General features: G+C 35.4%; 1 protein-coding gene across 1 annotated transcript in view; it reads right to left on the reverse strand.

The window, feature by feature from the left end:
* TMEM232 (transmembrane protein 232) overlaps window positions 1-25,659 on the reverse strand; it is a gene marked incomplete at its 5' end in the record, with an annotated part of 218,342 nt that overhangs the window by 165,556 nt on the left and 27,127 nt on the right. Inside the window, 3 exon segments of the mRNA XM_034655649.1 lie at window positions 8,487-8,739; window positions 9,913-10,036; window positions 21,220-21,374. Of these exon segments, the coding sequence (XP_034511540.1) occupies window positions 8,487-8,739; window positions 9,913-10,036; window positions 21,220-21,374 (532 nt within the window).

Below are 25,659 nucleotides of genomic sequence, written 5' to 3' on the forward strand. Positions count from 1 at the left end.
AGAGTACCATTAAACGTTTCAATTGGTTCTAAGATTCCAATTAATTTGCATTTGCTTTTTAGAAAGGAGTTATTGCTCTGTAATAATGTGTTTTTCCTGAGTTAAAATGAATCGAAATGTAGCATACAAAGTTATTTTACAACTGTGATGTAAATTTCATTCGCTAAATCATTGCAGAACCAGTTTAAGAAAATAATTCCCAACAAAAGAATGAAAAGGGAAGAATGTCATATTTACTTTTCTCATTCATAGACAACATTGAATGAAAAAATACTTGGATCTCACATGTCTTCACTTCATAACACTGAAATAAATTATTACCAATTCAAAGTTAACAACATTACAACCTTCCAGTAATCATAAGAAGCTAATCATAAACCACATTGAAAATATATTTTTCACATATTACGAAAAGTTAGCACAAGAGCTTGGCAGTAAGCAGAGATGGGAGATGATGGCAAGGTGAAGAGGTGGAGAAAGAACTAATGCAATTATCATCAAATATTTGAGGGCTTGCATGTGGGAAATGGAATTTTTTTCTTATTGCCTCCAGGAGGGAAAACTTAAACCAAAGTTAGAAAGATAGATTTCATTTTTATATAAGGAAGAATCTTTCACAGTGTTTAAAAGTGGAATGACCTGCTTTGGGAGATAGGGAGTTCTGAATCTCTGTTGACTTTTAAGCAGAATGTGACTGTGGACTATTTGCAAATTGGGTCTACTAGAGATTTGTGCATTGGATGAGGGCAACGCGATCGACAAGATTTTTATATTCTATGATATATTTGGTTCTTATCCTTCATTATATATTTCCTGAAGAAGACACACTAAATCAGTTTCTGTAGGTTCTCACAGAATACACCATTTTCAGGTATTAATGTCACAACACAGATTCCAGATAATCAAGGCTTGTTAAAAGCCTATCATTTCAACACTCTGAAAACCAAAGAGGGGGGAGCATAGAGGATGGCATTTCAAAGATAGTGGAAAGCACAAAGCTATGTTTCCCTCTTTGTAAAATTACATATAAATCGTCTGATATAAATACTCTCCAACTGGATGCATAAAGGTCTGCAACAACAAGTAAGAAAGGTATTTTCCTCTATGATCAGGGCAGCATTTTACCAGCTTGTTTAACAGCTAAATTTATAGGCTAGGTTTTCTCTAGGCTTAATAATACAGATTCCTACACTCCACTTTAAGGATTTTTGATCCAAAATTCTAGAACAAGGCCCAAGAATTTACATTAGAAATACGGACCACACACGATACAAAGTCTATGAAAATGCTTTTACAAACAGTGCCATAGGATAACGACTGTCAGAATTTCTCAGTCATCTTTTTCACATTCTTCAAAATGCAAATGGATAATTTTAAAAAATTTTTCATTCATTAGGTCAACTAACCTAGTTAGTTCAGTATAGTGAGGTAGTTAGTATGGACGCTGAACCCAGACTGCCTAGGTTAAGACTCAGATGTACTGCTTACAAACTATATTTCCTTGGACAAATAAACTCTTAGTGCATCAGTTTTCTCATCTATTAAATGAGGACAATATGAATATCTAGGCATAGTCATGTTGTAATGATTAATGAATTACCCTAGACTTGTCCCTGACATATAGCGAGAGCTCAATAAATGTTAACTACTGTCATCCTTTTTGACCCATCACGGCAAAATATTTCTCCAAATTGGAATTCAACAGGGATCAAGCAAAAATTCCATGCATTTAAATAAATTAATCTTTATCATCTTCCCTCATGTTCTTCCAGCTCAAAACTGTCTCTCATCTAGAGACTGTACTGCTGCTCTATCACACACCTGAAACTAGTATGACACTGTGTTAACTAACTGGAATTAAAAACTTATAAATAAGTAGATAAGTAAGTAAATAAATAAATGAAAATACATAAAAAATAGAGACTATTGTGTTCCAGATAAGATTCACTCAGGCATTTGTGCATATTCAGACCTGCCTATATCACAACACCCCTGGGGAGGTATCTTAGTTTTCTTGGGCTGCCATAACAAAATACCATAGACTTAGAGTCTTAAAACATAAGAAATTTATTTTATTTATTTTCTCATAGTTCTGGAGGCTAGGATTTCCAAGATCAAGGTGCTAGCTCATTCTGTTTATGATAAGGGCTCTTTTCTTGGCTTTTAGATGCTTTCTTACTGTGTCCTCACACAGTGAAGAAAGTGAGCTCTTTGGTGTCTTTTCTTATAAGGACACGAATTCAAACGTATTAGGCCCTACCATCATTACTTCATCTCCAAATATGGCCACATTGCAGGTAATAGTTTTAAGAAATGAATTTGGGGGGGACACAATTAAGTCCATAGTAGCAAATGTTAACTGCATAATTGGTATTTATAAGCATACATAGAAATTTCTATTCAATCAAAAACACTAAAAGGCAGCACTTCAGTCACTGTCCAGAGACCTCACTCTACAATTAATAAATGTCTGACTCTATGAAAAGCTTGTTTGACACAAAACCTCAGAATGAAAACAGAATATGCTAGTAGTCATCCATTTTTCTAGATTCTTTAAGTTCTGCTCCCATATCAGATCAGATCACCAGGAAATTATCTTCATGGAAATCATTACTTTAGTTCCTGTAACATTACCTTCACAAAACTATGATTTGAAGTGTTTTTTCATACTAAAGCCTTCATATAAAAATGGTCCATAAGAATACTATTTGACTCATTCGTAAGAGACTATTTATATATTATATATACCACTTAAAAGTGTTTTTACTGTCTTTATATATTTATATAAAAATAAAGTAGGATCCTGACAATATAAAGTGTAAATAGTAATAAGTGTTAGGGAAAAAAATCCTTCCTCACTGATGTTTTCTCATTATAAAGATATTAACAACCATATTAACAACCATAACATCTATTAACATTTACTGTACTTTTACTATGCACGAGGTACTATGCCAAGTGTTTATATGTTTCCGTAGTTCTTTTTTCTCACAAAAATCCCTATGATATGAATAGCAGTCTTATCATAATTATCAGGTAAAGAAATCAGTCAGCAAAATTAAATTAATTTGACCTAGGATTCCGAGATATAAATTGTAGAATTAAAATACAAATCTGTGTGACTTCAGACTGGTTCTCTCACTCTAAAAATTACTCACTCAAAGGATAAAATCATGAGAAAAATTCATTTTCAATTAAATACGGCAGCAGCTCCAGGTTCTTTAAGTCACTTTCCAAAAAGACAAACTTATCTCCCCAGGAATCATGTTGACAACCCTACACAGATGATAGTACTTTAGGAGCTGCCCCCTGTGGGCTTGTAAAACTGGTGATCATTATCAGTGATCATGCCTACAGGGTAACCCAGACAAAATCATTTTCCCCAGATGGAAAACCCAGTCAGTGATGCTACAGGAATCAAGGGTTAATGAATCACATCAACACAGTTTTTAAAACCTATCATTTGACGGTCAAAATATTCAACTGGACATTTGTACAGTCAAGTGAAGTAATGGCTTACCATGGTAATGACTGATAAAGGAAAGCCAAAAATCCAGTATGAATGTGAGGAGGAGACTAAAAGTTTATGTCCAGAGGTTGTACATTCTCTGGTTCTGACAAAGATGAAGAAAATGTCCTCATATTCTTGACATGTCTTTAACAAAACAGTCATCAGATAATCAACTTACTTCAAACATTTCTCATAAGAAACAACAAAGATGCTGTAAGTATTGAGGGCTTCAAACTATTCAGAATCATTAATGAGACAAATCTCACTAGTATTTTTTATGGCTTGTACAAGAAGTTTGATGTCATAGAAATCAGACTGGCTTTTGGTTGTGGTGGAGGCAGTTTTGGTATGTGCAACCTCTTTATTGCAGATCAAATCTTTAAATATGTTGCACAACCAGAAACATCTATTTGTCCACTTGGGTTGAGAGAACACTGACAAAATACTGTTTAATTATGTCACTGCTGACTTCAAGTATAAGATAAGAAGGACATTGATGAAAGCAAAAGAATCATCCATTGCCTCAGCACCATTTGTGAATTTATAAAGGTCAACTCTATCCAGAACTCACTTTGTTAGGGATTGCCTTCTACCGCTCTACTGTAATACCAGGTAAAGAAGAAAATACTGATCCATTTTATTGATCCATAAATTGTCTGTTGGTCACTACAATGCGATTCAGAAATTCCTATAAGATTTATTCAATGACAAGAAATTATACAAAAGCATCAACTTCAATGAAATCATCACTTACAGATGCAGATGGCTATCTCACCTATGGTCACATATGAAAATATTCAGAATTTGCTGTTTCTTAGATGTCATACTTTTCCCTTGGTATTGAATTCACATCAAGCAGAAACAAGTGTGCTCATTCAAATGTATAAAGATGCGAAAACAATGACCAAGGACGACTATATGTTTGGCAAGTTCAAGCTCACAAATAGCTTTCTATAATGTGTGCATTGCTCGGAAGGAAGAAAGCTCACATAAATGTCAATGAAATTCTCTATAGGTCTGCTATTAACAGAGAAACAATCACAGGGAAAGAGAATAACATTTGAGGTAGGACAATTTGGGGGGTGTCGCCCAGGAAGCTGAGCAACATAAACCTGTAGATGATAAGCAGAAAGACAAATCTCTTCCAAGAACCCACCCAAATTCTGTACCTGTACCATCAAATTAAATTATTCTGGAAAAGATAAGAAACTTCAGAGAAGATCAGCAATGAGCAAGTGATGCAATGAAATCATCAACTGGCTGGAGGAAAAAACTCAGACTGCTGAGGAGGAAAAAAATTTTGAGTATCCACAGAAAGATGCAACCCTATCATCATGAGGTTATGACAGCACTCAGGGGTCATGGCGGGCAGGAGGCCAAGAGGTTTATGGGAATAAAGATCTTCCTCATGGAGAAATGCCTACTGGACTCCATCTCTAAAGAGAACAGGTGAAGAATATAGAAAGAACTAACTCTACACAGCTAGACAAAAAAAATGAAAAACTAAAATTTGTAGATGAATCTGGTCAGTGGCAGATTAAAAATTATACATTGAGCTGCTGTATAGGAATATCTCTGATCATTCTGAACACTTAAGAATGTGAACAGTGAAAGAGGTGAACACCTCCTTCACTTTATCAATAATATAAAAACAGGAGAAATACTTATACTAATTTGTATACTAAAGACTTAGAATCTGTTCAAAATTGACACTAATAAAAAATAAACATAGTCTTCCTATGAATAGGAAGTGGGAAAAGGACAAGCAAATTGCACTCAGAAATGATAGGTTCCAACTTATTGTTTAAACCAAAAGTGTATTGAAAGTAATTTTAAAATATCAAGCAAGTTTTTGAAAATGAAATTAATATCTCCTACTAAGTTCTTACTATTTAAAATTATATTCAAGCACAATCTATGCCAAATCAATGAATTATGGTTCTGAAGAAAGACAATACTCTTCCTCCTTCTGTACTTTTAAAATCTTACAATTATATTTAAAATTTAGTGATTTAATTACACAATAAGTCCACTATTATTAACTACCCGCCTATGTTATAGATGCTGGGTTAATACAAATATAATTCAGACATGATTCAGTCTCAGTTATCTCATAACTTAATGTGAATGAGAATCATCTACATAATATACTATAATAATATATAGATTGTAATGATATTCATAAAGAAAAGGTCTAGTCATCTTAAAAGGAAACTCTTGAATTAATATTGTCCCTGTAGTACTCTTTTAAAAATAAAAGTATTTTATTCTAACAGCCCCCATAAACAATGATATCAAAATGACCTTTAGTCTTGAGACATAAGACAGTTATACTTTGATGGAGTATAAAATGTCAGATGTGTATAAAATGTTGGAATGTACTCCAATATCTGAGTAATTGAAGAGAAATCCCCTGCATAGGAAGGGAACAAGAGAAACAGTAGATGTCTAGAGAAAATGGAGAAGATGGATGGAGAAGTCCTTATGTGGAAAAGAATAAAACAAACTTTATATATATTTCCTAAATTTTCTTAAGGTTATCTTTGTTTTCCACGAATATAATGTGAATCATTAATCAACTGAGTCTAGTTTATATTTAAGTTGTTTTAAAATTGTTAATTAAAAATTTCTGTGTTATAAAATATTCTTCCTAAATTTGAAAAAAATTCCTACTAAATTTAAAATATTTTCCAACTTCAAAATGTTAACTTTCTGTAAAAGGTTTATTGCTATAACATTATAAAAGCCATATATGAAAAGCCCGCAGTGAATATCATACTCATTGGGGAAACACTGAGAGCTTTCCTCCTAAGGTCAGGAACAAGATAAGGATGTCCACTCTCACCACTTTTATTCAGCATAGTACTGGAAATCCTAGCGACATCAGTCAGACGACAAAAAGAAATAAAAGACACCCCAAGTGGTAAGAAAGAAGAAAAACTTTCACTCTTCGCAGGTTACATAATACTATATATAGAAAACCCTAAAAACTCCACCAAAAAACTACTAGAACTGGTAAATGAATTCAGTAAAGTCATAGGATTCAAAATCAATGTGAGGAAATCTATTGCATTTCAATACACTAAAAATTAAGAAAACAATCCCATTTATAATGGCACCAAAAAAATAAGATACCTAGGAGCAAATCTAAGCAACAAGGTGAAAGACCTGTACTCTGAAAACTATAAAACACTGATGAAAGAAACTGAAGATGACACAAAGAAATGGAAAGGGATTCTATGCTCATAAACTGGAAGAACAGATATCGTTAAAATGTCTATACTACCCAAAGCAATCTACACATTTAATGCAATCCCTATTAAAATATCAACAGCATTTTTCACAGAGCTAGAACAAACAATCCTAAAATTTATATGGAACCACAAAGACCCCAAATAGTCAAAGCAATCTTGAAGAAAAAAAGCAAAACTGGAGGCATCACAATTCCAGACTTCAAGTTATATTACAAAGCTATAGTAATCAAAACACTATGATACTGGCACAAAATAGACACATATATCAAGAGAAAATAATAGAAAACCCAGAAATAAACCCACAATTATATGGTCAATTAATCTTCAACAAAGCAGGAAATCCAATGGGAAAAAGACAGTCTCTTCAACACATGGTATTGGGAAAACTGGACACTTACATGCAAAAGAATGAAATGGACCACTTTCTTATACCACACACAAAAATAAATTCAAAATGGATAAAAGACCTAAATGTGAGACCTGGTCCCATAAAAATCCTAGAAGAGAACATAGGCAGTAATGTCTCTGACATCAGCCATAGCAACATTTTTCTGGATATGTCTCCTGAGGCAAGGAAATAAAAGCAAAAGTAAACTATTGGGACTATATCAAACAAAAAGCTTTTGCACAGCAAAGAAAACAACCAACACAACTAAAAGGCCACCTACAGAATGGGAGAAGTTTTTTGCAAATGATATATCCAATAAAGAGCTAGTATCCAAAATATATAAAGGACTTATACAACTCAACACCCAAAAAACCAAATAACCCAATTTAAAAATGGGCAGAAGACATGAACAGATATTTCTCCAAAGAAGACATCCAGATGGCCAACAGACACACGAAAAGATGCTCAACATCACTCATCATCAGGGAAATGCAAATCAAAACTACAGTGAGCTATCACCTCACACCTGTCAGAATGGCTAAAATCAAAAATACAAGAAACAAGTCCTGGTGAGAAAAAGGAAACTTCATGCAACCGTTGGTGGGAATGCAAACTGGTGCAGCCACTGTGTAAAACAGTATGAAGTTTCCTCTAAAAGTTAAAAATAGAACTACCCTACAATCTGGCAATCACACTACTGGGTATTTACCCAAAGAATACATAAACATTAATTCATATGGTTACATGCACCCCTATGTTTATAGCAGCATTTTTTACAATACCGAAATTATGGGAGCAGCCCAAGTGTCCATCAATAGATGAATGGATAAAGAAGATGTTATATATATATATATATAGTCCAGCAGTAAGAAAAGATGAAATCTTGCCACTTGCAATGACATGGATGGAGTCAGAGTGTATAACGCTAAGAGAAATAATTCTGAGAAAGACAAATACCATATGATTTCATTCACATGTGTTATTTAAGAAACAAACAAAAAAATGAGCAAAGGGGAAAAAGAGAGAGAGAGATAGACAAACCACAAAACAGACTCTTAGCTAAAGTGACTGACGGTTACCCCAGGGGAGATGGGTGGAGGGATGGGTGAAATAGGTGGTGGGGGTTAAGGAGTGCACTTGTGATAAGCACTGCATGATGTATGGCATTGTTGAGTCACTATATTATATATCTAAAACTAATAAAACACTGTAGGTTAAAAAAATAAAAAGTAAATAAAGATTAAAAATAATATGAAATAAGAGGCTTATTGCTATATGTAGACAGGGACATTTAAGAAATATTTCTCAACAAGTTGAGAAATAATTTACTTACAATTATCTGACATTTTTGAAGAGAAATATTCCAAAAGACCTAAAATACTTGTTTCCTTCAATTCTGGTGATTCTTCTGATTTATCCACAAGTAAAATATCTTTTTGTGAACTTTTACAGACACAGAAACCAATAAAAGCAGTTTTTCGCAAATTAGAAGTGGTCGCATACAAGCAGATTTCTGCAAGAATTGTTGTATATCTGTAGACTACATTCCAGGCCCAGGAAAAGTCATCTACCTTGCAGCATTCTTCCTAAAATGAGAAAATAGTTACTAGATAATCGAAGTCTAATTTAAACTATATACTGTACTTACAAGAAATATCTTCAAATTTTATAGAGTTGGTAAAGAACCATAATCAATTAATATTTCTAAAATGTACTCATTAAAAAATAGGTTTTCCATGTGTAGATTGCATAAAATCTAGCTCCAAGAATAAAAAATACAAATAGCTAAAAAGTATATAAAGAACAACTTTTCAATTTCCTTAGTAATCAACAGAATATAAATTAATCCAATGAAATACCATTTCCTATATTATAAAAGAATCTTTTTTATATAAAGCTCAATTGTTGTGTGTAGAACTTTATACATTTTTCATACAAAAGCAAGACCATTATATATTCTGGAGAGGAATTTGGAGATCTATCCTACAAATATTAAAAGAAAGTTCATAGTCTATTATTCAGTAATTTAATTTTATGAATCTATTCTGAAGTAATAGTCATAAACACAAAGATTTTATGTATGAGAATACCAGTTCAACATTATTTGCAATTACCTGTGAATAATTAGAAATAAAGTCAATGTTCAACAATGAAAAAATGGTTAAATTATCTCATGCAGACCAAAATGTAAATTTTAATAATATGAAATCATAATGAAAAATGCTGTCATAATATATTTTAAATTTTTAAAAGAGGAAACTAAACCATATATGACTATATGATCTCAAGTTTGTGTAAAATTTAAAGTCCCTCTGATGTGTGTGTGTGTGTATAATCTATTTCCATATCTTTACATGTCTATCTATTTCCATCTGTCTATCCATACTGGGATATATGGGAAATGTGCATTTACTTAGGTGCCTGTATGGCTCAGTCGTTAAGTGTCTGCCTTTGGCGCAGGTCATGATTCCAGAGTCCTGGGATCAAGCCCTGCATCAGGCTCCCTGCTCAGCAGGAAGCCTGCTTCTCCCTCTCCCACTCCCCCTGGTTGTGTTCCCTCTCTCTCTGTGACTCTTTCTGTCAAATAAATGAAACCTTTAAAAAAAATGTGCATTTACTTTCATATTTAATTAAAATTTTTATCACAAGGTTATGCTCATTATAAGTCCTAATATGATCTACAATTTAAATAGTGGCAAAAATAAAATTTGTTTCTCTTCAGGTCTTTTAAAACACCTAAATTAACAATATACTGTTACCTGGTTTTGAACAGACATAATGCTTAAAAGAAAATCTCTCATTAGTTCCATTAAAGCTTTCAAGCAGGCCATGTTTAGTTTGGCAGCCTCCCCAAGGACCAACAAAGCCAGTATTGAATCCAACCTAGGAATTTTGTGAACAAAACAACAAAGACCTTAATTAAAATAATAATAAACAATTTTTAATGAAAAAATTGGCCAGAGTTAATGAGTATCCCAGATTACCAGATACATTTACTTTTAATAAAGACCAGTATTGGTTGACACTGCTTCTGATTAAAGTCTACAAGAAAGAACCACATTTTGGCAAGAGATTTGAATTCACAGTAGAGTTCTGTGAAAACTCTGGGAGTAATAAATACTACAAAAATCACATTTCTTCATAGATCCTGTATAACAAGCAATTAAGGGCTCCGGTTCTAGACTGTTCCCAGATTTTCATAATGGGTTTTGATTTTTAACTTTCTGCACCTAAGAAGTGAATTTCAAGAATGTTTCCCTCTAAGAAAAGAAAACAAATTTAAAAATGACCTTCCTAAGCCCTCCAAAAGATCAGATTATTTGATTTAACAAAAAATGTAATTTCTCAAAATCTATATTTCTGTTTGATTAGAAGACTGTCACGATTTATCACTCAAAATATTGTATAATAACTGGGAAATCACACAAGAATTTATTAGTCATTACTGAACATATATTTGATAGTTTCAGGATATTACACATTTAGTGCTATTTTCTGAAAGCGATATAGTCTGAAAGAGAACTAGTAGGAATGCAAATGTAAAATTCCTCTACCTTGAGCTGCACACTGCCTTGATTTATAAGCCATTGATAAAGAGTTAGCATATTTTACAATTATATTTGAACTTCACAACTGTGATATTTCAGTAAGTCAAGTTCATTATCATTTTCAAAAGGAAACACCTCTAATTATGGGGAAAAAAACCAATTTTTTATATTTGAATAGAGCTTTACAGATCTCAATGTGCTTTCACATAAATTATCTCACTCACTGAACCACATTTTTTTTTAAAGATTTTTTATTTATTTATTTGACAGAGAGAAAGACGGCCAGCGAGAGAGGGAACACAAGCAGGGGGAGTGGGAGAGGAAGAAGCAGGTTCCCAGTGGAGGAGCCCGATGTGGGGCTCGATCCCAGGACTCTGGGATCAGGCCCTGAGCCGAAGGCAGATGCTTAACGACTGAACCACCCAGGCGCCCCTGAACCACAACTTTTTGACACATTCAAGACCTCTTGGAAATCTTTTATTTTAATATTAGAAAACTGAAACATAAATAGGTCTGGGAGATCTATCCAGATTCCTGTTTTAAGCTAGATTAATGGTAAGTAAAGTCTTCTCTCACCTAAGGGTATTTCCAGTATTGCTTTTCCAAACTGTTATTTAAGTACAAAGAAAGTAGACTTATTATGGTGATCATTTCACAATATATACAAACAGCGAATCATTATGTCATACACCTGAAACTAATACAATCTTACATGCTAATTATACCTCAATAAAAAAAATTTAACCTTAATATGACAATGCTGCCTATTGCCTAATATTGTCTGCTCCTTCCTTTCAGAAATAAACCTCAGTTTTGTTCAAGATGGCAAAATGCTCAGTTAACATTGCTCCCCAAAATGGAAATGTTCTATAACTTGATTGTGATTACACAGGTGTATACATTTGTCAAAGATCACATATCTGTGTACACAAAATGTGTGAATTTTATTGTATGTAAATTATATCTTAATAAATTTGACTTAAAAAATGAATTCCCACACTCCCTTGAAGCTTGGAATAGCAGAAATGTAGATTTAGTCAATGAGATACAAATGGAAGTGTATTATGAAATACAGGTAAGCTATTATTTTTCTGATTAAGAGATTAAATTTAGATAATAAGTGATTTTTTTTTCTTTACTTATCCTTTCCCTCCCACTTGGAAAGCACACATGGTGCCAGAAGGTAGAGCAGCTGTCTTGCAACAATGAGGATGAAAGTCCAGTACTATCAATGGAAGAAAAGGAAGCTAGAAGGAGCTTGGGTCTTGATTTTCTTAAGAATCTGCATATCAGTAGTGCACTGCTTGTTATGTGCACTAATTAGTGCCCTATTTGGTAATGCAATTGTAGTTAGGTTACTGCTACATGCAGAACTCAATCCTAACCGATAGACTCAACATGATGTTTACAAGCATGAACTCAGAGTCAGAAAAATTATAGGTGGAATCTTAGCTCTGTCGGTAATTAGGTATACGACATAGGGCAATTTTCACAGTCCACCTCAGTCTGAATCTATTCATCTATAAGTAAATATAGCAAAACCTACTTTTCAGAGACTCTTATGAGATTTAAGTAAAATACTCTATGTGAAATGGCTAGGTTCAAAATGCTGACCTGAATCGAATTACAAAAAAGACTATTTCTTCAAAGTCAAAGGATATGAGTTTGATAACTTTTCTCTGTGAAGTCCTAGAGTGACTGAGGTCCAGATGACCAGCGAGGTGAATGACCAGTGAGTCATTCTCACAGTACTCCTCACCCCACTTCACAATAAGGTCAAGCAAAGGAGAGTATAGGAGTATAGTCTCAGAGTTTACAGAACTTCCTTGCCCCTGAATATACCTCACAGTCCTAAGATTTTGGTTCTTCTGTTCTCTTTTGAGTCTGGAAAGTTTTAACTAATGTAGGGCACTCTCACTAAAATATGGATGAGAAAAGATCCATTAGCGTCAGCGTCCTATAGTAGAACAATGCTTCAACACAAACACACTATTTTCAGTCAATGCTACTGATCGCAAAATTTTCTGTAAGTGAAAGTACCTTTGCCGAATAGAATGGAAACACCAATACTTACAAATTGGAGTTTGTTAAAATTCAAAACTGAAAATCAATGCACACAGAAAGACTTCAAAGTTGACTAGGTTAGAAATTTTGCAGTAGCTTCTTTCTGAACTCACTACAGTACAATTATTAGTAGACTGACTTGATTTTAGTGTCATGAAATTAAACATGTATAAAGTAATTTATAAATATTATAAATATTTATAAATATTATAAATTTTCCTGTAATTTTATAAAGAAACTAGGGCAGAGGTTTACTGGCTTGTCCAAAATAACATAGTTACTTGATTCATTTTACTTTAAATTTTTTTTTCACTTTTAAAATTAATGTGAACCACTGCGCACAGGCAAATAGTACCAGATCCTAGACTGGACCTCAGCTAGCCTTACTTCGGCCCACTGTTCCTTCCACACTAATATAAATCAGCTAAAATATATCAAATAAATATATAGACAATAGATTGGCTAAAATGCAATAATAAGAGGCTTCATTAAAAGCTATTGACCTGTCTTGACTATCTACAGAAACTTATAAAAAGGTTAGGAACATCAGCATTCAAGACAGTTTTCCTATTAATTTCTTCATTGATCAAATTGCAATTTTAAAAGATGGAATTAAAATGTCTCCAAGTCACAACCCTTACATGGGTTATTTCAACCTTTCAGTAGATCCCTCAGAAAACACTGTCAAAATCCACACAACCATAAAATCCACACAACCATAAAAATGAAAGACTGAGAATGAAAGAGAAGTCGCTAAGAGCAGTTAACTTATAGGGAATTTCCACAAATCATAAAATTGATGGAGCTGGATTAAGAACAGCAACAAGGAGTACACACATTCCACTTCGTGAAATATAGCAGCCTCAGGTCCCCAACAAAAGTTAAAAGAGAAAAAAATGGTATCTACCATCCATGGTGTTTTTCACAGATTCAGAAAAAAGTAAAGCCAGTCCCTACTTTGGAGTACTGATTTTTTAAGGAGTCAGAGTATTATTTCTGTGCTTCATCCTTACCTCTTTCATCTGGCAACGTCCAGATGACAAACAGGGTAGAAAAGCATGCGGTGGTACTGTGTGTGCAGGAGGCAGGGAGGAGGAGGGGGAACACCAGAATGGGAACACTGGAGGGCATTTTCTCCTCAAAAGTAAAATATCGGAGAGTAGGAAGAATACAGGAAGGTCCCTGATGATAGTGCACGTTGAATGTTGCAGCATTTAACAACTCTGTTATGTGTGCTGTGAATACAAACTTCTTATTTTAAAATACCAAGTTTTTGTAGATTTCTCCTAGGTAATGAGGTAAGTAAAATAGAAAATGGAGAATTTTGAAGCAAGGGCTAAAGAGAATATCAGTCTGAATACTCAGAGAGGATCATAGCTCCGAAAATGATTTCTTACAGGGACCAGAAGATATTTTTATAAGACTGTTAAGCGCCTTTAATAAAGCCAAATAAAAGGAAAAGAAAATGAAAAGCCTTGATACTGAGATGAAAGGTAGTATGGTAAGAAAATGAAAGACTGCAAAGAGATTAAAATACAAAAATATAATTCAAATCCATAATGAGGAAGTTAACTGCAAAAGTTGCTTGGAAGGGAGAAAACTGGTGAACTGAGACCCAGTACTATCCAATTCCCATTGAGATAACCAGGTACACTGGGTGGCTCAGTCGGTTAAGGTCTGACTCTGGATTTCAGCTCAGGTCATGATGGTCTCAGGGTCATGGGCTCAAGCCCCACCTGGGGTTCTGCGCTCAGCAGGGAGTCTCCTTGAGATTCTCTCTCTTCCTCTCCCTCCGCCCCTCCCCCTACTCAAGCTCTCTCTAAATAAATAAATAAAATCTTTTTTTAAAAAAAAGAAACAAACAACCAAAGAAACATAGACTCAAGGGGGAAAAGTCTGTAGTACTACCAAAAAGAAAAAAAAGAAAGGAACTTTAAGGATTTTAAAGTTATGAACAAAATGGAATTTGAATGAAGGAAAACCTTTCCAATGCTGAGAAGCCAAAAATTAATTTAAAATTTCATGCAGGCATATATGGGTTTTCCACATCAATGGTTTTTTTTTATTAGTTTTTTTTTATTATAATATTTTTTTATTATATTATGTTAGTCACCATACAGTACATCCCCGGATTCCGATGTAAAGTTCGATGCTTCATTAGTTTGCGTATAACACCCAGTGCACCATGCAATACGTGCCCTCCTTACTACCCATCACCAGTCTATCCCATTCCCCCATCCTCCTCCCCTCTGAAGTCCTCAGTTTGTTTCTCAGAGTCCATAGTCTCTCATGCTTCACTCCCTTTCTGATAATCCAAGCACAGAGAGGCAGGAGATAGGCACTGAGTGTGTGAACAATGAATCATCAACGGAAGGCCCTTCAGGAAATGCAGACCCATCACCAGTGCATTGTGCAAAGCTGCACAGAGCAAGGCTCTTCTTTGAGTAAGGTGGAGGGTTTGCCTCAACAGCTTCATAAGATGACCAGAGAGACAAGAGAGAGGATGCCTGCTATATCCTAGCTGTCACATCACAAGGATATTCCTAAAAAATTCTGGATTGAAAATAAAATAGAATAAAAAGTAGACTGGCTTTGAACATCTAATCATAAGTTAGGAAATGGCATAGCAACATTTAGAGATTTAAAGTGGGAATTAGGAAAAAAAAACCAAACCAAACTGTGAGCACAGAAACCCATTTCCAGACAAAATGTACATGACACTTTTCAGGAGGAAATGAATGGTGACAAATGTTATTATTCTCAGCCTAGAGTTGTGCATAAGCAAGGGCTCACCTAATGAAATAGGTCACCTGTGTCCATACTTAGAATGTACTAAAACCAACCAAGAAATGAATAGTATTTAACAGCTTAAGAATGGGAAATCCTAGTGGTAAAAGGTGGACAGTGAGTGAGAAAAATAGATAAAGTTTAATAAATCAAAATAATTTCAGAAATATGACCCTTAAAATTAAATATTGATATGTAACTCATCCTTTAAGGAGGGGATAGAACATTTTAAATAGTGATTTAACCTTAATGTTATCAGAAACTCCAGATTAACAGTCTAGGAAGGGAGGGTTAATATAAATAAATTAATCTCAATCTTCATTGCAAATGAAGAGGACAGGCAGGATTTCATTCTTGACTTTGGCCATTTATGAAAACTACTTTGAAGAATGCATTTTTCTTGCCATTGTCTGATTTTTGATACTCAGAAAAGATGGACTACATGTGAACCTAGTCTTTAGTACGTCTGCTAAAAAGGGCTCTAGCTCCTGCTTGCAGAGCTTCATTCTCGGAGCTCCAGGGATAACAGCGGGGAAGGTGAAGGGCTGCAGGGTTGCACAAGCCAGGAATGCAGCTTCACCGGAGAAGGCACAGGTGGGTCACTAACTGTCACCTCCATCCAGTCCTTCAGGCACTTTATCTGTTTGGTTCATTGGTGGTAATTAATCCTAGCAGCAGGATCTTTCAGTCTTTGTTTTTGCTCCTCTTGCTTTTTTCTAATCACCGCAAGTTATAAGACCCTGATGTAACCCCTGTGTCATGTCAAAAGAGTTCTTATTAAATAATAATAATTAATAATAATAATTTTAAGCCAGAGGGTGGTATAATCACATTTAGGTTGTAACCCTGGCAGCAGATTATTGAGGGGCAAACTTAAGGCAAAGAGACGAGTTAAAAAGCTACAAGAGGGGCGCCTGGGTAGCGCAGTCGTTGGGCGTCTGCCTTCGGCTCAGGGCGTGATCCCGGTGTTCTGGGATCGAGTCCCACATCGGGCTCCTCCGGTGGGAGCCTGCTTCTTCCTCTCCCACTTCCCTGCTTGTGTTCCCTCTCTCACTGGCTGTCTCTGTCACATAAATAAAAATAAAATCTTAAAAAAAAAAAAAAAAAGCTACAAGAGTCTTGAGACAATAATGGGCCTAAACCAAGATTGTGGCAGAGCAGGCAGAGAGCCGGGGAACAGTTCCAAAATGGAGCAGTTAGGCTGTGTAATTTGGTTAACTTGAGGAGGCGACATGTGTCAGGTATGGAGATTGAAATTCAGTAGGCAGAAACCTCTCTAGGAAAAAGATAATTCAGATCCGAACTTGTAGGACATGAAGTATTAGGGGAGACTCTGAGTATAAAAAGGGTTTTCATTACTTATTTAATCTCTCAAAAGATCTCTGAAATGGCTACGGTCTTTATTTATCTGCTAACCAGACTCTTGTTCATAGGGGCTAAGTGACTCATTCAAAATTAGACAGGTAGCAAGAGATAGGACTAAAATTCAGGTCTTCTGACTTGAGGCTGAGTGTTTTTTTACTGCACCATAACCTAGCAAGGCATGATTACATATTTACCCTTGCTGTAGACTGAAGGGTTATACTTAGACCAGAGAATCAAAGGACACATTTAAAAACCCAGTCAATCAATCTGAAGTGTGAGGACTTACACTGCCATCTCAGCTCATGAAGAAGGAGGAGAACTACTGACAAAGAAGTTGTTTGAATGGTTTTGGTTAGACTGTCACATGAACATTACAATTACTGGGGCTCAAGAGATAGGCACCATGGATATCAGTGATCTGGACAGAAATTAAGGCCCTGCTGCCCACACAAAGCAGTTGATTCTCTGCCTGATTCATTTCCATGCAAACACAAATACTCCACCTCTGGAAACCACTTGCCATGTCTATATAATTTTAAATTGTCAAGCTTTTTTGGAATACATTCATGGAGTGCACTAAATCAGCTATTTTGCTTTGGGAGATATAATTTTATATGTTATACTGCTCTACTGAAATGCCATACTGCATTTCTCAGCAGTCTTCATTGGCTAATAATTCAATTATAAACACAATTCATTATTTTCATGTTAGATTAGAAAGCCTTTTGCACTGGCTTGAGCTATCTTCCCAGAGCAAATGGGGCAGTTTATAAAAGGCCAAACCGCAGGGTGGAGCATTGAGAGTATGAAGCATCATATAAAGTTTAACCATATTAAATAGAAATCTGCCTTCCAGCAAACTGCTTATCTGCAGCTCAGGGCAGCTAAACTTCCCAGATAAAGGCTGATGCATGATAGCCAGGAGGGGCTCATATCGTCCCTTTTTCTCTACTTCTTCACGCTGTTTTATAATTTATTGTCTTTAGTGCATTCCCATTTCCTCTGCAGGGTTTTTCCCCGTCCCCTAGTGTCCCCTAGTGAGCAGAGGTCACCCTAACTCTGTGGTGCCTTTCCTGAGTGCTTTTGTGGATTCTGGGCCTGCTCTTTTTCAGGCTCAGCTGAAACCACTTGCTTCTAGTTCTTTCCTTTTCTACGCTATAATCTTTACAAAGGAGGCTATAAGAAGCAAGGCAGAGGTCTACGTGATGAATTTTTTACTGCTGGGTAACATCAGAAATGGGCAGATGAGAACCAATCACTTGTATGGGCACAAGCAATTTTTGCCACTAATAATCAAATGTCTTCTGATCAATCAGTTGAATGGTCTCCCCTCTGCATTTTAAATCTCTGAACATTGATTCATCATTATGGTAACTTTACTGATACACATGGAAAACAAAATTGTTCAGGTTATTCCTCCTAAGTCACTTGGCGTTGACTTTCAAGTACTACACCAAATTTATCTTCCACCAAGTGTCACAACTCCAAGGCTATCTGGTCCAGCATGTCCTGACAAAGTCTCAATTTACTATCAAGGCCTGATGCCTCAATATTTCTATTTCATTCTAAATACATTGTTCTTTTTCTTAATATTTTACATGTACCCAATCTTAGGAGTATGTAAGACTAATGTTCAAGCTTCCCCAGAAATGGAAAGCATTTCTGGTTTGATTTTGATAATTACATCAGTTTGTTTTGTTTTATCTGGAATAATGACTTCTAGATAGCTGTATAGGCTATTCCATAAATAACTTAAATACTTCGTAAGAAGAAAAATTAATTCCTTAATATTTGTTATCTCACAACAGAAAATTTGACTAGCAGAAGTTAGGCAAATGGCTAATTTAAAAAATAATCTTTTAATGTCAATGGATTATTTTGTTTACTAGAGCCTTCACTGTTTTTTAAAAAAGATTGAAACCTCTTTAAAAAAACAGTAAATAAAAGAAAAAGAATCAAAATTATCTGGCAGTGTTTTTTTTAAACAATTATCTTTTCCTCTTGATTTTAAAGAGTCACTGTGCTTCACAATTTTTTCAGTTTACCCCTCTGTTCATTCAGCATTGTCTAAACACTGCCATCCCCTTCCTCGCCTTATTTCCACCATGTCTCCCCAGAAAAGAAGTCAGGATTTAGTGACAAGATGCCTCAAAACAGTCATCTCCTTACTCATGCAGCCAGAGTGAATAGTGAGACAAGGTACTGACTGAAGCATGCTATACTGGGACCCTAAAAATCTCATTCTGCTCACTAGTAAGCCTAATAAACGTGGCCTCAGTTTCTCCACTTGCAAAGTCAGAATAGTTTTGTATGATCTCCAATGACCCCAAATCTGTACAATACTAAGTATAAAAAAATAACTACCTTAAAGACTGTTAAATAACAAAAATCAAGTAAGTAAATTTGACATTCTAATTGGCTTTATTAAATGATTCATGAATCAAGCAGCACCCCATCTAGTGAGTAGAGAGGAGCTCCAAGGAGTTGAAAGGTTTTTATAGAGGGAGGGTCTCTGGGGCAAGAAAATTATTAGCAAAAGAAAAGGGTTGTTCCAGGTGAGGCTGCTTTCTAGGGGGAAAAGCAAGGTGTCATTACACAGATGATCTCACCTTTTTAGGGAGAGGGAGAGGGCCCAAGTGGTAGACTCGTTGGTGCAGACTGAAAAATTCCTAGCTGACCTTTTTAAGACTAAAGTTCTGGGGGAGGTTAAAACTGCAATCAGATCATGTATTATGCACCAGTTTGGGAACTTGATCTAAGTGACACCATTTGGGGCCTGTGGTTGATGGGTTGGTTTGTTTAACAAGACAGATCATTAACAAATTAAATCAATGTTGATGCAGCCCAGTAAAACTGAAAGTTGTTTAAAGAAACAATTCCTTGACTTTCAGAATTAGCTATTCTTAATCAGTCACTTTTACTATCTCAGTATTTCTTTTAACTTGTTTATTTGGTAATTATTAGAGTGCTTTGAAAATAAACTTGTCATGAAATACTTATTTTTATATGTTAAAATGTAATTTCTCTTATTTTTTAAATCAAGTGAGAGTCTTCCAAGAGCTAAAATGGTTCTATACTCTTTTGAAAACTAAATTGTATACGTGAATCCCCTACAACTTATTTTCTATAGTAAGAGTGGTCTGAAAGAATCACCATGGCTTTCAGAATAACCAACTTTGCACCAGTGAGAATCTCTAATTTTTGTTGTATTTATCAGCTCTATATTAATATATACTTATTAAAATTATATTCTATTTTCATTGTAATTTTGCTATTTAAAGATATTATCCTTAGTTTTAAAACATAAAAGAATCAATCTTTGTTAACTGAAATACTGAGTAGATTTCTCCCATCACAGGACAAGACAAAATAAGTTCTTGACCAAACATCTTCTGAACTAAGCTATTTCTAAGATATTGAGCAAACTGTAAGTCATCCTCCAGAAATCTTTACTTGATCTAGAATCCCAAAAACTTCCCAATGAAACTAGGAAAACACCTTTCCTTCATAAGGAATCCTTCAGATTCTTAGAATTTACATGTACAAGGGTCTTTGATGGAGAGCGGGCAGCCAGAGGGTTAAAAGCAGGAACTAAGTTTAAGAAAACTATATGATGATTGAATTTGCAACTTGGCAATGGCATGACAGCTGCCTATTATTATTATTACTATTATTATTATTACCATTAGCATTGGAAGAGGAATTTGAAACTCTGATTATCCTCAAATACTGAAAAGGGTTGTCTCCTCTGATCACTTTCCTCAGAAATACTCCTTTAAAATTCTTCTCCCCTCCATTGAACCCATGTCCTCTTTGGTAGTAATTTAAGACTTCTTTTTCCTTCTCAAATTAATGTGTGTACAGAAGGAAACTACCGCTTATCAGTCAAGATCTATTTTTGTTATACTTTAAAAATAAGGCATAAAGAAACAGAATCTCAATATATTTCCTCCAAGGATAATAAATTGTCCCTCACTGTTGTTGTTTAACAACTTAAACAATAAGGGATGTTTTAAATGGGGGGAGGCACTATTTATCAATAACAAATTTCATTTGAAAAAGATAAATTAAGCAATACATGCATGCAAACTAGCAAAAAAATGAGAGAGAGAGATAGGAATAATTTATTGATGAAATGAACTAATACAAAATACAGAAATTGCCCTTGCATTTGGAACTGAGATTATAAATTATTTTCATACTCAACTAAGGTGTGATTAACATTTAAGTACAAAGGTTATTTAACATTTAAACACAAAGGTTTCTCCATGAATTACTTTGGATTTATAGAATCCCTCTTACCAGCATTTCTTTTGAAGCTGTGCTTTATGAAAGATGAGGTGTTCAAGCACCTTATTCAGCTGAGGACTATTCTTCTGAACACATGACCAGGCAGCAACACAGTGCCAGAGCAGGTGGTTAATTTCATATCCTCCCTGATTAAATTGCAAATGTTCCTGGAATTGAAACATAAAAATATATCTGGAAAAGAGTTATTTAACGTGAATAAACACGAAAATAAATTTTAAATATTCAAATAAAAATGCATTTTTTTAAAAGATTTTATTTATTTATGTGACAGACTTTCAGTGAGAGAGGGAACACAGCAGGGGAGTGGGAGAAGAAGCAGCAGGCTCCCAGCGGAGGAGACTGATGTGGGTCTTAATCCCAGAACGCCAGGATCACGCCCTGAGCCGAAGGCAGATGCTTAACGACTGCTCTACCCAGGCGCCCCCAAAATGCATTATTTTCTTAAACATCATGTTACACCAAACAGAGCAATTTACTTAAGTATATTTTTGTAAATATATATAGTGTGGGGGAGGAAAAATAATTTTCCATCTACCCTTCCAGATTCTTGGCTGCGACCTCTGCACCCCCTATAATAAAAAGACAGATGAACAGGAGAAAACCAAACAGAAGTTTAATAACATGAGTACCTCCTGTACACATGGGAGAGACCCAGGAATACTTTTCAAAATGGCCCAAACCACCACCTTACATAACATCTCTAGCTAAAGACAAAAAGGGGGATGGGCAGTTATGGATGGCTAACAGGAAAAGCCTAGTAAACAAGGGTAAGCTTAATATGCAGATTTGTCATTGCCTTCTCCGCTGATAAAAGTTTCTAGAGATTTAGTCATCCTTCTCTTCTTAGTACAGAGAGGGAGACACCCGTACAAATGGAGACTTCTCTTAAAATGTAAATATCTCTTACAAAAAGGGTAACTTTCACTCAGTTTTCACAGCTTCTCCTGTGCCTGTGATTTCTTAAAAATAACGAGCCTAAAATAATCCTTATGCTAGAGTCATATTTTGGGGCAGCAATTTTGCTTCCCTTCAATTGTTAACCTGAACCTAATGTCTTAACTGCTTTTCACACGCATCCCTTGTGTTAAATGACATCAGTTCCACACTACAACAAAAATCCTATATCCTCTACTAATAATTAGAACAATTGGCTTTTAGACCCTAAATGACTTAGTTCTTCCTAACACCCAAGGAAAAGGGGACAGGGAAAAATTTGAACAATGATCAAACAGCAAATTAGGTTTTAAAATGTGGATTTCCACTTTAAGAGCAAATATATGTGCCTAGCTGGACATGGTCAATGTCTGCTAAGTAACTATTTTAAGTCGACAAATTCAGGGAAAAAAGTGGGCTGTTACCTGTTTTTTTCTTCAAGTGCTTCCTAACAGTTTCATAGATTTAATTGGTCTACTAAAGTAACTGGTATAAAGAAACCTGATTTTATTGTTAGTGATAACAGAGCACTCTCATTGAATTTTTTCCAACAATAACAGATTCAAATACACACCTTGTGATATGTACTTAATATTTCATTCTTTTATGCTCAAAAGAAACAAAGAGACTCCAAAAGTCTTTATAATTCTCATTTATTATACAAACAACATCAGATCTACAATTTAAAGATAAATTTTCGTGTTAAGTATTTTTAAGTTGAAAGGCCAGGAATTCATATATAAATTTTAAATTAAGGTACATTAAGTTTCCAGTAAACTGTTCAGTTAAGTCCCACAGATGTGTATTGATCTATTTTTATGTTGGGAACTCAGATACTAGAGATAAAAGTCATGAGTAAGATAAAGTCTCTGCACAAGGCTACTGACTGTAGGGAATAATCTCTCAGAAAGGCAAATGAAAACAAGCCAATGTTTAGAATGTTGGAATATTTCATAGAAAAGCTTTATTTTAAAATAATGTAAGACAGGGGCACCTGGGTGACTCAGTCAGTTAAGCTCCGACTCTTGATTTTGGCTCAGGTTATGGTCTCAGGGTCATGAGATCAACCCCTGAGTTGAGCTCCATTCTCAGCAGAGTCTACTTGTCCCTTTTCCTCCCCCTGCTTGTGCATTCTTTCTCTCTCTCTCTCTCTCAAATAAATAAAATCTTTTCTTAAAATAAGTTGAGAGGGATCTTTAACACATATTGAAAAACACTGATCAGGGCATTAAATGACTCCTGAAGAATTTTTTCTTTTTACCCCCTCTCCTCCCTCCCTCTTTCCTTCCTTTCCTTCCTCTCTTCCTTCTTTCCTTTTTTTCTTGGCTTTATGACCACTTCCTATAGTTCTTTTCACCTCCCTGCCTTGCTGCCCAGCTTTGGATTATGCTCCTTTACAAACTGGACCCTGTACACAGAGGCCAAGCAGCGATTAAAGAAAGAGACAGACCACTCCAGATTGGTAGGTGGTAGGTCTAGGAAGCCAGGGAACGAACTTAGGAGGTTTGTCTTAGGTGGCTGCAAGACAAGCAAATCTCTGCAGCCACCTGAATCTTAAGGTTTATAGGAGGCCTTAACTGGGTTCAGTCACTTATACCACACAGATGGTCTCAAGAACACATCGCTCTCTCAAGGCTACATCCTTGAAATGGCTCCAGCTGTGGGAACAGTGAGCAGAATGTGCATTCCAAGGAGGAGCCAGCTCGTGGGTCAACCAGTGGCCACATCCTCTTGATTACGTCCTCTAACAAGCTATCAGCTGCAACTTGTACAAAACCTATTTTGAGAAGGCCACCTACAAAAGTGCTATTAATCTAGTGTTGGCTGAAATTTCAGATTAACCACATCAGCTTGAATTTTATGCAAATTTGAATACACAAGCTCTGAATATCAGACCAGACTCTCTTTTATAACAGAAATGAGCTTTGAAGAATGGGCTGTATTTTGGCTGTTCAGAGACAGCTTTTTGAGTTTCATCCTTGTTTTCAGCCATTTTGGGAATGGTTGACATTGCCGTGAAAGGACCTTTCAACACAAATGTGCTACTTAGATAATAGGATATGAATCATAGGATAATGTTCCTAATTTTAAAGAACTGGTGTCTCAGTCCAACCCAATTCCTAATAACCATGTACAACTGCAGTCTAGCACAAAATGTCCCAAATTTAGATAATGCCTTTGGCTTCCCAAGTACTTAAAGCATTAGAAGATGAGATTGCTAATCACATTTGAATGTAAACTCTGTGTGTTTCCTAGTTTTCAGAAAACTATTTGTACTTTAGGACAGATACGGCTATTTAGTAAAGGGTCTACTGCATTTCAGTTGAGTTTAATCTACTATCTCCAAAAAACTATGTTGTTGTTATCATGTGACAACTGTACTCAGCAAATTCAGCTCTGCCAGTGAGCAACAGACAGAGTGGAAAACTCAATCCAGTGCTCTGGCTCTGAAAGCCACAGAGCTAATTTAAGTGCACCATTTGTCAAAGTCATTGGAAACTTTACGTTTGGATCGGCTTTAAAGGATATTAAAAGAAGAAATAGGTTCTAGCAGCAGGGAAAGGAAATTTCCTATTCTTAAATAGAACCAACACCCATATTGTGTGTATTCTAACAGGTATATCCTACAGAATTCCTTATTTTTTCAGCAATTTTATGGCAGCAGTTGGAAAACAATTAAATGCTTATGGTTTTACTCCAATGCTGATAAATATATTAAAAACAAAATATTTTGCAGTGGCCAAAATATGCTGTCATGGACCTTTTAGCAATATCAGAGAATGAGGGCGGTAGGAATAAATCCTCAAATCCTCTACTGTGGCATGTCAATAACAAAGAAAGGAAGGGGATGAATACAGATGTATTGTTTATATTCCCATTTTCCTCTCTGAATCCTCCTGTCTCCCAGTAGGTGAGAGAGATGGGTATTGAATGGGTAAGTACTCAACTGAGCTGGAGAGGCTGGCTTAGACCAAGCTATACCGAAGAAATTGGCCTGAAACTGGGGGACAATGTTCAAACATGTATAATCAAGCACTGAATTAGATGAACCAGAAATTTTAGTAGCACTGTGACTACATTACCTTTCAAATTCTTTACATTGTGTGGGAATGAGAGGAGAAAAAGGAGAGCAATAAATCTGATAGGCTTAAATCTGTTATAATCCCCTCAAAGAGGGATACATGAATCAGAGGTATAGAGCTGAAGCAGAATTTTAAAAAGATTGAAACTATACCCTTTGTTTTTTGTGGAAAAAGGCACAGAGACTTAGTGACTTGTCCCACTCTAAGCAGAAACATTCTTTTTTTTTTTTNTTTTTTTTTTTTTTTTTTTTTTAGATTTTTAAAAATTTATTCATTTGAGAGAGCACAAGAGGAGGTCGGGGGTGAGGAGGAGAGGGAGAGGGACAAGATGACTCCATGTTGGGCACAGTGCTCAATGTGGGGCTCCATCTCAGGACTCGGAGACCATGACCTGAGCCAAAACCAAGAAGCCAAC

This window comes from Ailuropoda melanoleuca, chromosome 3, assembly GCF_002007445.2.
Source record: "Ailuropoda melanoleuca isolate Jingjing chromosome 3, ASM200744v2, whole genome shotgun sequence".
Classification (NCBI taxonomy): Eukaryota; Metazoa; Chordata; class Mammalia; order Carnivora; family Ursidae; genus Ailuropoda; species Ailuropoda melanoleuca.